At 44.1% G+C, this 13,979-nt stretch overlaps 1 protein-coding gene across 1 annotated transcript in view; it reads left to right on the forward strand.

Annotated features, from left to right (window-relative positions):
• Positions 1-12,796, forward strand: part of LOC149452471 (vitelline membrane outer layer protein 1-like) — a 33,371-nt gene extending 20,575 nt beyond the window's left edge. The window contains exon 3 of the mRNA XM_089689158.1: positions 12,462-12,796. Coding sequence (XP_089545284.1) covers positions 12,462-12,789 — 328 coding nt within the window. The 3' untranslated portion in view covers positions 12,790-12,796. The remainder of the gene's footprint in view (positions 1-12,461) is intronic.
• Positions 12,797-13,979: the final 1,183 nt, after the last annotated feature.

Genomic DNA, 13,979 nt, shown 5'->3' on the forward strand with positions numbered 1-13,979 from the left:
GGTTCAAGAAAGTGGATTGGTTGGAGTGCAGCAGATGGGACGTCCTTTGTTCTCATCTATGCAGGCCACAAGCTGGGCTAGCACCTACAGCAGGGGTTTTGCTTGGAGTCTGTTAGGGATCCGGGTATGACCAGAAATGTGTGGACCGACACAGGGAAGTAGCAGGCTTCAAGAACACAGGCGTAGTCAGGCTGGAGCGGTGGAATGGTCAGGCAGGCCGTAAGGTACTGTCAGGTGCCACCTGGCAGTGTCTGTAGCAACCCACAGCACGGATTTCCTCAGGGCGCGGGGTCTAAGTCCCAGCCTGCTATTCACCAGGGCCCCGATGGTGCGGATGGACTTGGTGCAGACTGGAACCAGGTCGTGACCCCTGAGTGCGTCCGGCTGTGGTAGAGAGTACTGGCAGGGGAGTGCAGTCTGATGGGAAGAGGCAGGCAGACTTACCAAAGGTGATCCGTGCGGGATGGATGGATCGTCGGGTGAAGTAAGCGTAGTCAGACAGGCCGGGTCGGTATCGTGCGGGCAGCGTGGTACAGGAGGAGCAAGCAGAGAATGGTCGGGGTCACAAGCCAGGTTCAGCAGGTAGTGGGCAGCGCAGTACCGAGGATCAGGCAGAAGGATGGTCAGGCAAGCCAGGGGTTCAACAGAAGACAGTCAGCAGAGGTCAGGATCAAAGCAGGGTCAGGAACGAGGCAGGAACACAGGATACCAGGTACAGGGGCTCATGGGAAACATTACACCAAGGCCCTGATCACAGGCCTGGTCATTCCTTAAATACACCTCCTGCAATCAGCCCCAGGTGTTGGCTGACTGCAGAAGTGAGCTTCTGGCTGCTGAGAGCACCCGCTGGTCAGCCCTGGTACTGCAGCCCACACGGCAGGTGAGTCCCACCACCAGTGCTGAGTCCATTCCTGACAGAGTCTCTCTACCTTGAGAAAACATATATCTTTCCACTTCCAGCTTGGAATGCCACCGTAAGGTATTCTTACAGTTTACCTGCCTACACCTGTTACAATCTGATTGTACAATTTCCTTCAGACCTACAATTAACTATGGAGTACAGGTGCCTGTCTGGTTGGATATAAATTGCATTGATTTCATAGGCAAGCCTTCAGATTACTCAATTTAAGGAGGTTATACAACCATTCTGTAAAATAAACGGTTAGCTTAACCACCTTCCGCCTGCCATATAGTACAATGACGGGCGCAAGGTGGTTCTCTCGTTCTGGGAGGACATCATATGACGTCCTTCCATTCTCACCACGCATGTGCTGTGTCCCTCGGACATTGGGTCCCGCTGCTGTCAATCACAGTCAGCCAGCCAATGAGGAGAGAAAGGGGGTAGGGTCAAGCCGTGGCTCTGTGTGTGAATGGACACATGGAGTAGCGAGTTCACCCATAGCAAGCTGCTTGCTATGGGGGCACCTAACAGAAAGGAGCAGCCAGGGGAGCCTGCGGGGGGACACGAGAAGGATCCGGGCTGCTCTGTGTAAAACCACTGCACACAGCAGGTAAGTATAGACATGTTTGCTATTTTATAAAAAAAAAAAAAGAATATTTGGTATCGTTTTAAATATATTTTTAAGTTATGCTATGGTAATGGGGACATGTAACAAATATATAGTTGGTGTTATCCCAGTTTGGCTGCAAAAGTGGAAATACCCTTTAGGACCTACTTCTGAAACAGCAGTGATGACTCTTTCAGGAAATTTTTTCGGATGATGCAACAATAAATGAATTCCCAGTAACAGTGAATGTTGAACCTTCTGCACTTAAATTATGAAAATAACAATACATGGTAACACGGGCAGTGCTGCAACTCCAAGAACAGGTGGTCAGCAACAAGTGGATGGTGCACTCTGAACACACCAAACTTAAAAATAAGGTCCTATCATCACAAAATAAGAAGAAATAAGCCCCCCAGAGCAATGAAAACCCCTAAAATACCACCCTCCTATACAAAGCCTTTGTTTGTGTGTTCAGTTTTTTCCGGCAAATGGGCTGCAGTATCATCTTTTCTAAGACTTTCGAGGACCACATCCAGCACTTAGACTGGATGTTGGTGAAACACCCAGAATTTAAAAAAGGGAACAAATTGGAGCTCCAATGGGAGGTCACCCCATATCAAGTAAAGAAACAGCCATGCCCTGTATATGCTGCAGTATATGAGGGACCTGAAGCCATCAGGAAATGTCTCCATTAAAACCTATTGAGGACCTGTGTGCTGAGCAGAAATTGTTTCGTCAGGCCCCTGCTGATTGGAGGGATAGTGGCATTACAGATCTCCCCCTTATCCAGGATGTTGCAGTGGTACTTGCCAACATAGAAGTTATGTCTATGGATCCATCAGCCCTGCCATTGGAAGCTGCTGCCTTTAATGACCTTGGTGGACATCTTTAGTGTGGTCAGTGCTAATAAATAGCAGTGTCCTCCAGTTGGTGAGTATTTGCAAAGTGGCTAGGTCAGGGACAGGAACCCGCGGATCAGGAACACCATGCCTAGCATAAAGAAAGGTTCCAGATGAACCAGATTCCAGAGCTCCTTCCACCTTCAGGTCCCTTGTTGCCAGACCACCTTCCAGCCACCTCCTTTGTCAGATGATGCCGGGCACTCTATGCAGTTTTGAGCATCCTCTGTAAAACTGAACTGTGTTTTGCAAGACTCTCTGTAAGTGCTGTGAGTTCAGTCGTGTTACACAGACCCTGTTACCACCTTGTCAGAACTTTTGTGTTTATACACTTTGCAGCATTCCTTGCTCTCACTGTGCATTCTCTCTTCTCTGTGTACGCTGTTGGTCCCAAAGCTTGGCCCCACCAACATGCTAAAGATCCCATCTCCAGTTTGATTCCAACAACAGCCATTTTTCTTAAGCCTGATTAACAGGGCAGAGTGGAGCCCAAAAATGCCTTGTCTATTGAGTTCACTACATGTTTTGGAATACAAACCTTCTGTTTGGATTTTAACGTTTTGGTGTGATGCTACCATATTTTGTTCCAACCATTATACTGATTGCCTGGGTTTTTCCGCAGAGGTTCTTCAGTGTATAGAAGCAGCAGGTATTGTTTTGTTCTTGCTGACTGATGGGGATGTACAGGATCTGGATATTATCCAGCCATTGAATATTTTTTGTAGGGGCTTTTGCAATAACTATGGGTCTATCTTTATGAGATTGTTTGCCTCTTCATGAATGTCCGTCTGTTTTGGATTAGACCTGGTGCCTACTCTGCCACTCTATCTCCCTCTGTATGCCCTGTGTGTAATGTTCGTGGGGTTCTTTTGGTCCCTACAAATCAACTACTTTGTAGCACCCTCCTAGTTTAGCTATTGGGAGCTAGAACCCTAATTGTTAGACAGGAGCTGTTGGCATCTGAGGAGTGGTTGGCCGCACTCCTGAGTGACCTCAGACAATCCCCAACAAGAGGCTTGGCAAGGGGCTGGGCCTAACTTAAAAGTGTTAGAGCCTGTTCAGTAGCAGGAGAGTGGTGCTGGGAGAGGAGTGTGGAGCAGGAAGAAGCCTGCCAGAAGGCATGGTGGGATGGGGCCTGCCTGCAAGCCTGGAGCTGGAAAGAAGAAAACTGCAGGACTCGCTGGCCCCCTGAGAGAGGACCACCTGTATGGCAGGGATGGAGCAGCCCAGCTGATAGGACTGGTAGCAGCAGCCATTCTGCAAGCGGTACAGGAAAGGATCTGAGTGAGTACACCTACACCTGGATGGATAGAGGAAGGAGCACTCTTATAGGAAACCAGATTAGCCCCCTTTTAGTGACTGTGCACCTAATTTAAATTGACAGGAGCCAGATCTGCTGCTCAAGAAGAAAATCTCCAGATGGTTGGGTGAAGAGAAGTTAATTTGGGGTCTGGGGTGGTACATTAGGGGTTGATGGCTATCACTCCAAACAGAGACTGTTGCATCAGAGAAGAGAAGCTTGTGAATAGTCTAGGAAGTTTTCATCAGATATCGGTACCCTTGGGCAGCCTATGCACCCCTTACCCTATCCAAGTTCTAGATTTTTTACAAATAAATCTGTGAAAAGTGTGCTGACATTTGTATTCAGCCCCCTGGAGTCAATACTTTGTAGGACCCCCTTTTGCTGCAATTACAGCTGCAAGTCTTTTTGGGGATGTCTCTACCAGCTTTGCACATCTAGAGAGGGACATTTCTGCCCATTCTTCTTTGCAAAATTGCTCAAGCTCTGTCAGATTGGATGGAGAGTGTCTGGGAACAGCAATTTTTAAGTCTTGCCACAGATTCTCAATTGGATTTATGTTTGGACTTTGACTGGGCCGTTCTAACATATGAATTTGCTTTGATCTAAACCATTCCATTGTAGCTCTGGCTGGATGTTTTGGGTCGTTTCCTGCTGGAAGGTGAACCTCCACCCCAGTCTGAAGTCTTTTGCAGACTCTAACAGTTTTTCTTCTAAGATTGCCCTGTATTTGATTGGACAAATGGACAGTTTTTATTACCATGTTCGGTGAGGTTGTCCTCTAATAAATCCCCTCATCCCACTGAATGCATTTTACCAGATAATGTTGTGACGGGAGTCACTTTGGGTGGGTGGCCCATGGAACCCAGCTCACTTTGGAGAGGTGTCTCAGCTCCCCATATCCCTCTTATGTGTAAATCACCCTGTGCCTGTTAGGGGTACAGGGTGATCTGTCCTAATATTGTGTGGGCTTTGTCTCAGACTGTGTAGACATGTTTAGGAGATAGGTGGGGGTTGTTGATTGTTTAATGTCATGTGGCTGCATCCCATTGTTCTATTGACTGGGTTGGGAGCAAACTATTACGGGATGTAGGTGTTTATGTGTATTAGCTTAGTGAGAGGGTGTCTCCTGCAGCCCTCCCTCCTGATGGAACTGTGTGCTGGTGTGCCTGTGTCATTATGCAGGGAGGGGGGATTGTCCCTTGAGTGTATATATCTTGTATCTGTGTTCAAATAAACTAGTCTACCTCCTGGTTTACTTCAAGACTGGTGTCGTCTAGTCTTGTATGGTTGGCTGTGGTGTCTGTTGTCGGTTTTCAGATGGGGAAACGATATTCTAAAGGAAGTACTCAAGTGCAGTCTGGGTCAGTTCCATTGCAAATATGCTTACCATTAGTCCTAATCTGGTAATTTTAACTGTATGGTCCTGCCAGCATCACACAGCCTTCAGAAAAAATATGTGCATCATCCCCCAGAACCATGGAAGCATGGTGGTAGCCCCAGGGAGGGTGGGCTGACAGATCACCTCAGGGGTAGATAGTGGGACTAGTGGGCACTAGTCACTTTAAGATGCAAAACAAAAAGAAGTTTATTAACTCACACTAAAACTTCAGGGAGATTACTGGCCTGCAGACTCTTTAAGCTGATCCCAGCAATCTGTACCATCTTAGTAGCAGCCATTTCCATTAGCTACCATCTCTTTTCAGTAGCAGCAGTAGTCTTGATGAGTCCATCTAGATGATTTCCCAGGCTCTCCTCAACAAGGACTTCATGTGGCAGAGTGGCCATTGGTTCTTCATCTCAGGCATCATTAGTTCCTCTCCTGTCCTCAGCCAGACTTCCAGATCACAGAGTCTCAAGTACTTGTGTAGGCTTCAGGCTGCAGGACTAATCACTCAGTTGCTCCACATACACCCACCTTGGGCCAGGGCCTGGGTGGAAGAGAGAGATCATTTGGCCCGGAAAGGAAAAAATGTCACCAGCACACCAAGGATCACCAATATGGGTCCAAAGGTTTTAATAAACCAACACATAGTTACAGCAAGGCAATGTTTCGGAGTCTCGCAGGACCCCTTCATCAGGCATGTGATGTTTCGGAGGCTGCAGGACTAATCACTCAGTTGCTCCACATACACCCACCTCGGGCCAGGGCCTGGGTGGAAGAGAGAGATCATTTGGCCCGCCCCAAATATTTAAGCTCTCCCCTGGCATGCACCAGTGGCCAGGAAACTCTTGCTGGTTGGCTAGGGGAAGCATGAATATTCATAAGTCAGTTTTACTGTAGCTGCATATACTAATACCAGAGGTACCAGTGGCCTCTACTGGCAGAAGGGAGAAATTACAGTTTCACTGAATCGAGGGGAAAACCAAATGAACAAGTAGACTAGTTAGATAGGTTGTCTACCACCCAGGAGAACTAAATTTGACAAGTAGCTCCTGTTTAGAACAGGGTGGCTGCATATGTGAGCCACAGCCTCATTCATTCCTTTGGGATAGCTGTATTGATGGTGGTCTCCAATGGTCCTGCAAAGCACAACTGCCTCATAAGAATGAATACTTTAGAGGTTCAGTGCTCATGCATAGTGTGAAAAAGAGCCAGCTAAAGCCACACTGCGAACATCACTGGATTAGGGTTGAATGTTTGTACATTACTAGGTGAGCTGCTCCCAAGTGGGTGGGGGAATTCATTGACTGCTTCCCCAAAGGTCAGGTTGTCTTTTAAAGAGGACTTGTGATCTTCCCATGCAGGGCAGTTCTTAGATTGCCCTGAAGTTTACATCAGAGTTCTCTTTTTCAGAGCAGCAGAGAACAGCAGAAAGGAAGGGTCATATAAGTGTAGCACTACCCCCTTTAAGGGTTACTTAGTATTTTTTTGGTTCCCTGTCAATATGAACTTCTTGTTGAAAGCCCGACCTCTGCTGACACCACCGTGCTCTCGTGACCAAAATAAATCACAACTGTAATATGGATTCACATACAAGTTAGTATAAACCAATATGAAGTTAATATTGGAATTAGAGGTAACTTGGTCAAAAAGAACAAAATGAGACTGATATGTGCAGCAAATATAAACACTCTATTTGTGAGCCAAAGAAAAGACTTTCACAGTAAAGCAACAATAAATGTTGGCAGGCCTGCTTTCAGAAATAGTCTACTGCCTTCAATCTGAGGGGACTGCTGAAACCCCAGTGAGCAGGAACAACTACAGTGCCTCGAAAAAGTATTCATACGCCTTGAAATTTTCCACATTTTGTCACGTTACAACCAAAAACGAAATGTATTTTATTGGGATTTGATGTGATAGACCAACATAAAAATGAAGGAACGCTATCATCGTTTAAACATTACAAAGAATATAACAGAATATGCAAAAAGGAAATAAAGGCGCAAAAATTGAAAACGACCGACAGATTGCAAAAGATAGCAGGACCAACCCCAAAAAATTCTTCAAATATGTTAATAGTAGAAAGGTTCGGTCCGAGCATGTAGGCCCTTTACAGGATCATCTAGAGTGGGTGACTGGGGACAAAGAGAAGGCACATTTATTTAATCCCTTCTTCAGCTCTGTGTATACAAAGGAGCATGGGGGAGCTCTTGTCCATAATGGGCGTGGTATTGACACAGCTCCAGATGATCCACATTGGCTCACAATTGATATGATCCAACAATATTTAGATAGAATAAAGGTGAACAAAGCACCTGGATGGCATACACCAACGGGGCCTTAAAGAATTGAGCCCTGTCATTTCAAAGCCATTGTTTCTAATTTTTAGGGACTCTTTAATGACTGGCATAGTACCACTGGATTGGCGTAAGGCCAATGTGGGGCCAATATTTAAAAGGAGGTCAAAATCTTTACCAAGTAATTACAGACCTGTTAGTTTAACTTCTATAGTTGGGAAGATACTGGAGAGTTTAATAAAAGACCACATAGATGAGTTCTTGCTGGAAAAAAATATTTTAAGCAACAGACAGCATGGATTCATGAAAGACAGAAGTTGTCAAACAAATCTGATTTCTTTTTCTGAGGGGGTGAGCAAAACCTTGGACAGAGGGGTGATGGTGGACGTGGAATACTTGGACAGAGAGGTGGCGGTGGATGTGTTATACTTGGATTTTGCAAAAGCGTTTGACACAGTTCCCCACACACGGCTAATGTGTAAGGTAAAGTCTACGGGCTTGGAAAAATCTGTATGTAAATGTATAGAAAACTGGCTAAAAGATTGTATTCAGAGCGTAGTGGTTAATGATTCATACTCAGAATGGTCTGGGGTCATCAGTGGTGTACCCCAAGGTTCAGTGTTGGGCCCCTACTTTGTAATATATTTATAAAAGATATAGGGTCTGATATTAAAAATCCCATTTCAGTCTTTGCAGATGACACCAAGCTGTGCCGTGGAATAATGTCCTTAAAGGATGTCTCCGACTTACAAGATGACCTCAATGCTCTGTGTAATTGGGCAACTATGTGGCAAATGAGGTTTAATGTTGATAAATGTAAGGTTCTGCACTTGGGGGCTAAGAATATGCATGCATCGTACATCCTAGGGGGGGTACAACTGGGGGGAGAAGGATCTGCGGGGGGAGTTCTGGTAGATCACAAGCTTAATAATGGCATGCAATGCCAAGCTGTGACTTCTAAAGCGAGCAAAATCCTCTCTTGTATTAAAAGAGGTATAGACTCCAGAGAGAGAGATATAATTTCCCCGGTACAAATCATTAGTAATACCTCATCTGGAATATGCAGTTCAGTTTTGGGCACCAATTCACAAAAAGAACATTGGGGAACTGGAGAAAGTACAGAGAAGGGCAACCAAACTGATACAAGGCATGGAGGAGCTCAGCTATGAGGAAAGATTAGAGGAACTAAATTTATTCTCTCTTGAGAAGAGGAGATTAAGGGGGATATGATCTCCATGTATAATACATAAGGGGGGATATGATCTCCATGTATAATACATAAGGGGGGATATGATCTCCATGTATAATATATAAGGGGGATATGATCTCCATGTATAATACATAAGGGGGGATATGATCTCCATGTATAATACATAAGGGGGATATGATCACCATGTATAATACATAAGGGGGGATATGATCTCCATGTATAATACATAAGGGGGGTATGATCTCCATGTATAATACATAAGGGGGGATATGATCTCCATGTATAATACATAAGAGGGGATATGATCTCCATGTATAATACATAAGGGGAGATATGATCTCCATGTATAATACATAAGGGGGGATATGATCACCATGTATAATACATAAGGGGGGGATATGATCTCCATGTATAATACATAAGGGGGGATATGATCTCCATGTATAATACATAAGGGGGGATATGATCTCCATGTATAATACATAAGGGGGGATATGATCTCCATGTATAATACATAAGGGGGGATATGATCACCATGTATAATACATAAGGGGGGATATGATCTCCATGTATAATACATAAGGGGGGATATGATCTCCATGTATAATACATAAGGGGGGATATGATCTCCATGTATAATACATAAGGGGGGATATGTTCTCCATGTATAATACATAAGGGGGATATGATCTCCATGTATAATACATAAGGGGGGATATGATCTCCATGTATAATACATAAGGGGGATATGATCTCCATGTATAATACATAAGGGGGGATATGATCTCCATGTATAATACATAAGGGGGATATGATCACCATGTATAATACATAAGGGGGGATATGATCTTCATGTATAATACATAAGGGGGGATATGACCTCCATGTATAATACATAAGGGGGGATATGATCTCCATGTATAATACATAAGGGGGGATATGATCTCCATGTATAATACATAAGGGGGGATATGATCTCCATGTATAATACATAAGGGGGGGATATGATCTCCATGTATAATACATAAGGGGGGGATATGATCTCCATGTATAATACATAAGGGGGGATATGATCTCCATGTATAATACATAAGGGGGGATATGATCTCCATGTATAATACATAAGGGGGGATATGATCTCCATGTATAATACATAAGGGGGGATATGATCTCCATGTATAATACATAAGGGGGGATATGATCACCATGTATAATACATCAGTGGTTCATATAGTGAACTCGGTGTAGTTATTCTCCCTGAGGTCATCACAGAGGACAAGGGGGCACTCTTTACGTCTGGAGGAAAAGAAATTTAATCTCCAAACACAGAAAGGTTTCTTCACAGTGAGAGCTGTGAAAACGTGGAATAGACTCCCTCAAGAGTTGGTTCTGGCCAGCTCAGTGGATTTCTTCATAAAAGTCCTGGATTCTTTCTTGGATACACAGAATATAACTGGATATAACATTTATAGGTAAAGTTGATTCAGGGAATATCCGATTGCCTCTCGGGGGATCAGGAAGGAATTTTTTTCCCAGCAGTAGCAAATTGGATCATGCTTTGCTGGGGGTTTTTTTGCCTTCCTCTGGATCAACTGTGGGTATAGGATTATAACTTTTTTTTTTTCTATGGTTGAACTGGATGGACTTTTGTCTTTTTTCAGCCAGACTAACTATGTAACACAAATTGGCACATAATTGTGAAGTGGAAGAAAAATGAGAAATGTTTTTCAAAATTTTACAAATAAATCTGTGAAAAGTGTGGTGTGCAAATGATTGGCGGACGAAACACATCAACAAAATGATGTCATCACCTCCGGAAACAACATCCGGCGGTGTCCCCATGTTCGATCAGTTTGTTCGATTGAACACATGTTGGAGTTTGGAGACGGTAGCCATAAGTGCTCAATATGTCCGTATGGGACCTGCATGATATCTCTGTATAACTACTGCCAACTAAGTTCCTCTCTTTCTCTCCTGCAATGGTTTCCTTGCTTCATATACTAACATTCCTTACATAATCATGTATATATACATGATTTTGCAGTTCTGGGTAGGGGGCGCACATGCGCTGCCCTATTTCCACTGCCATTGGTTGCAGTGGATGTCAATCACCGGGTTCCAGCTGGCAAATCTTATTCGACACTTGGTGATTGCCACTAAATCTGAGGAGAGAAATCTGTGTGTAAACAACACAGGTCTCTCTCCTGACAGCATGTCTTCCTAGTAAAACACACAGCACACACTTTGATCACCCCAGATGTTAGCTGAAGCTTCTATCTGCTAAATGAACTGCATATCTGCTCACTGTCTGGGTTATCCATAATATGCAGGGGTGTATCCTCCACGAGGCAAACAAGGCATTTGCCCAGGGCGGCAATTTTTAGGGGGCGGCAACGCCCCCCCCCCTTCCCGGAAGAACCTCTCCACCTCCACCTCCACCCAGTAACTCACTCACTGCTTAGGAGATTGCAAATCATTTCAAAAACAAGATTGTGAGGGCATCTCCACTACACTGAAATTGGGGGTAGGTTGGTCAAAACCAGATCAGTTGCACACACAGGCCAGGGTCATAAAAGATGATTGATTCTCTGATCACAGAAAGGCAAAAGGAGGTGAGAATCAATCACCACAGACAGACAAAAAGATATAGACTAATTATCCTGAGTTTTGCATAAAGTCAGTACGGGAGCAGGGAGACAGTTTGAAGTGGAGATCACACAGCAGAATTTACCCTAAGTTTGCAGAATGTCAATGCGGAGCAGGGAGACAGTTTAAGGTGGAGATCATAAACATTCATTAAAACAGCTTCCAGACGGCTTTTAGCGTAAATTGCAATTATAAGCTCATAAATCCACTAACTGTAAGATTAATGTAGAGCGGTAATTCTAGTATACATACTGTAGACCTTAATAAGTCCATATTATCAGTAGTGTGTTTAGATTTTGTGCTGCCCTAGACAACACAAAAATTTTGCGCCCTCCTCCCCAATGAGAGAGCGAGAGAGTTCAATAGGTGTGTGTATGTATATATGATTCTCTCTCTCTCTTTCTTTCTCTTCTCTCTCTCTTCCCCCTCTCTCTCTTCCCTTTCTCTTTCTCCCCCTCTCTCCAATTAGTCGCGACCTGGTCCTTGTCTGCCCCAAGCCCATCCCCACCATCAGGGGCCCTGGTGAACAAGCAGACTGGGGCTTAGACTCCGCGCCCTGGGGAATCCTGTCCTGTGGATTGCAAGAGGCCCCGCTAGGTGGTTCATAACAACACCAATTAGGGCATAACAATCCGGATTGTTTTTTTAATTGTTTTATTGGGCTAATATATGTGTGTGTTCAATCATGGAAGGTGTCTGGTTTAAAGCCTACTTTCCATTAGGTTTTTTTTTTAATTGTCTTATCGATTATTATTAATAAAGTTTTGTATAATTTCCCAATAGCTACTCTACATGGGTGACTCAATACCTTCTTTATGGCAGTCTGTGCTACTTTTTTGGTTTAGTTTCTCAGGGTCAGCCCCCACACTCTAGGGTGAACTGGAGAGCTAATTTATAAGGGCACCCCACCTTGTATTGTGATTTTATTTTCTAATACCTTCCTGGGAAATGCAGTCCCTGACTCCTCTGCTCACCAGCCCTGCTATTCAGCAAGTTCCACAGGGCTGTTCTGTCCATGTGAGTGATCCTAAATGGCGGACCACCAACAAGCAATAACATTTCAATGGGTTACACAAACAGTGGCTGCAAGCATCTAAGAGTATGATCGAAGTCCAAATCTAACCTAAAGCCAATTGCCTAGCATTGCTGCAGAGTAAAGTAAGCAGACCTCCATAAATCAGCAATGAGATGATATACATTTTTGCTTTTCACTACAGGTGGGGAAGTTGGACTGGTGTACAGTGGTGCCCCTCAGGGTATCTTGTTAAATTCCTTCTGCAAGTTGAGGAACCCCTTCCTGGTGACGAAGACGATACTGCAGCCAACAATATCATGTTCCAATGCTCGGATGACAGTATCCTGATAGGTGCTGGTGGACCATGGGGAACATGGGGAGAGTGGAGTGACCCCTGCACACTTGGAATTTGTGGCATGGAAACCAAAGTGCAGCCTGCCCAAGGAGGTGACTTAGACGACACGGCCCTGAATGACGTCAAATACAGATGCTGTACAGAATTAGAAAAAAAAAATGAAGAAGAACGCTAAGATTGCTTTTGAAATAAAATGATGAATGTGATTGTATTTAATTAAAAAAAAAGCTGTTTTAATTAAATGATACTATAATAAAGAAATCAGATGTGATGGCCAATGCGTTGTGTTTAATATAAAGAATACCAGAAAGCCTAAAATAAGCCTAAATTATATCTTATAAATAAAAAAAACTGTGTATTCAGAGAGCAACTTTACCGGTTTGGGGGTTTTCAGTCTATATTTTTTGGAGTATACAGTGCCTTGATAAAGTATTCATACCCCTTGAAATGTTCAACATTTTGTCATGTTACAACCAAAAACGTCAATGTATTTTATTGGGATTGGATGTGATAGACCAACACAAAGTGGCACATAATTGTGAAGTGGAAGGAAAATGAGAAATGGTTTTCAACATTTGTTACAAATAAATCTGTGAAAAGTGTGTCGGCATTTGTATTCAGCCCCCCGGAGTCAATACTTTGTAGGACCCCCTTTCCCTGCAATTCCAGCTGCAAGTATTTTTGGGGATGTCTCTCCCAGCTTTGCACATCTAGAGAGGGACATTTCTGCCCATTCTTCTTTGCAGAATAGCTCAAGCTCTGTCAGATTGGATGGCAAGCATCTGTGAGCAGCAATTTTCAAGTCTTGTCACAGAATCTCCATTGGATTGAGGTCTGGACTGTGACTGGGCCGTTCTAACATATGAATATGCTTTGATCTAAACCATTCCATTGTAGCTCTGGCTGGATGTTGAACCTCCGCCCCAGTCTCAAGTCTTTTTCAGACTTCAACAGGTTTTCTTCTAAGATTGCCCTGTATTTGGCTCTATCCGTCTTCCTATCAACTCTGACCAGCTTCCCTGTCCCTGCTGAAGAAAACATACCCACAACATGATGCTGCCACCACCATGTTTCACAGTGGGGATGGTGTGTTCAGGGTGATGTGCAGTGTTAGCTTTCCACCACACATAGCATTTTGCTTTTAGGCCAAAAAGATCAATTTTGGTCTCAAAAATTCCAGAGCCCCTTTTTCCACATGTTTGCTGCCCCCCCCCCCCCCCCACATGGCTTCTCACAAATTGCAAACAGGACTTCTTATGGCTTTTTTCCAACAATGGTTTTCTTCTTGCCACTCTTCCATAAAGGCCAGATTTGTGGAGTGCACGACTAATAGTTGTCCTGATTCTCCCTCCTGAGCTGTGGATC

Source organism: Staurois parvus, unplaced genomic scaffold, assembly GCF_062004578.1.
Source record: "Staurois parvus isolate SC_StPar_1 unplaced genomic scaffold, SC_StPar_1.0 ptg000470l, whole genome shotgun sequence".
In the NCBI taxonomy this organism is placed as follows: domain Eukaryota; kingdom Metazoa; phylum Chordata; class Amphibia; order Anura; family Ranidae; genus Staurois; species Staurois parvus.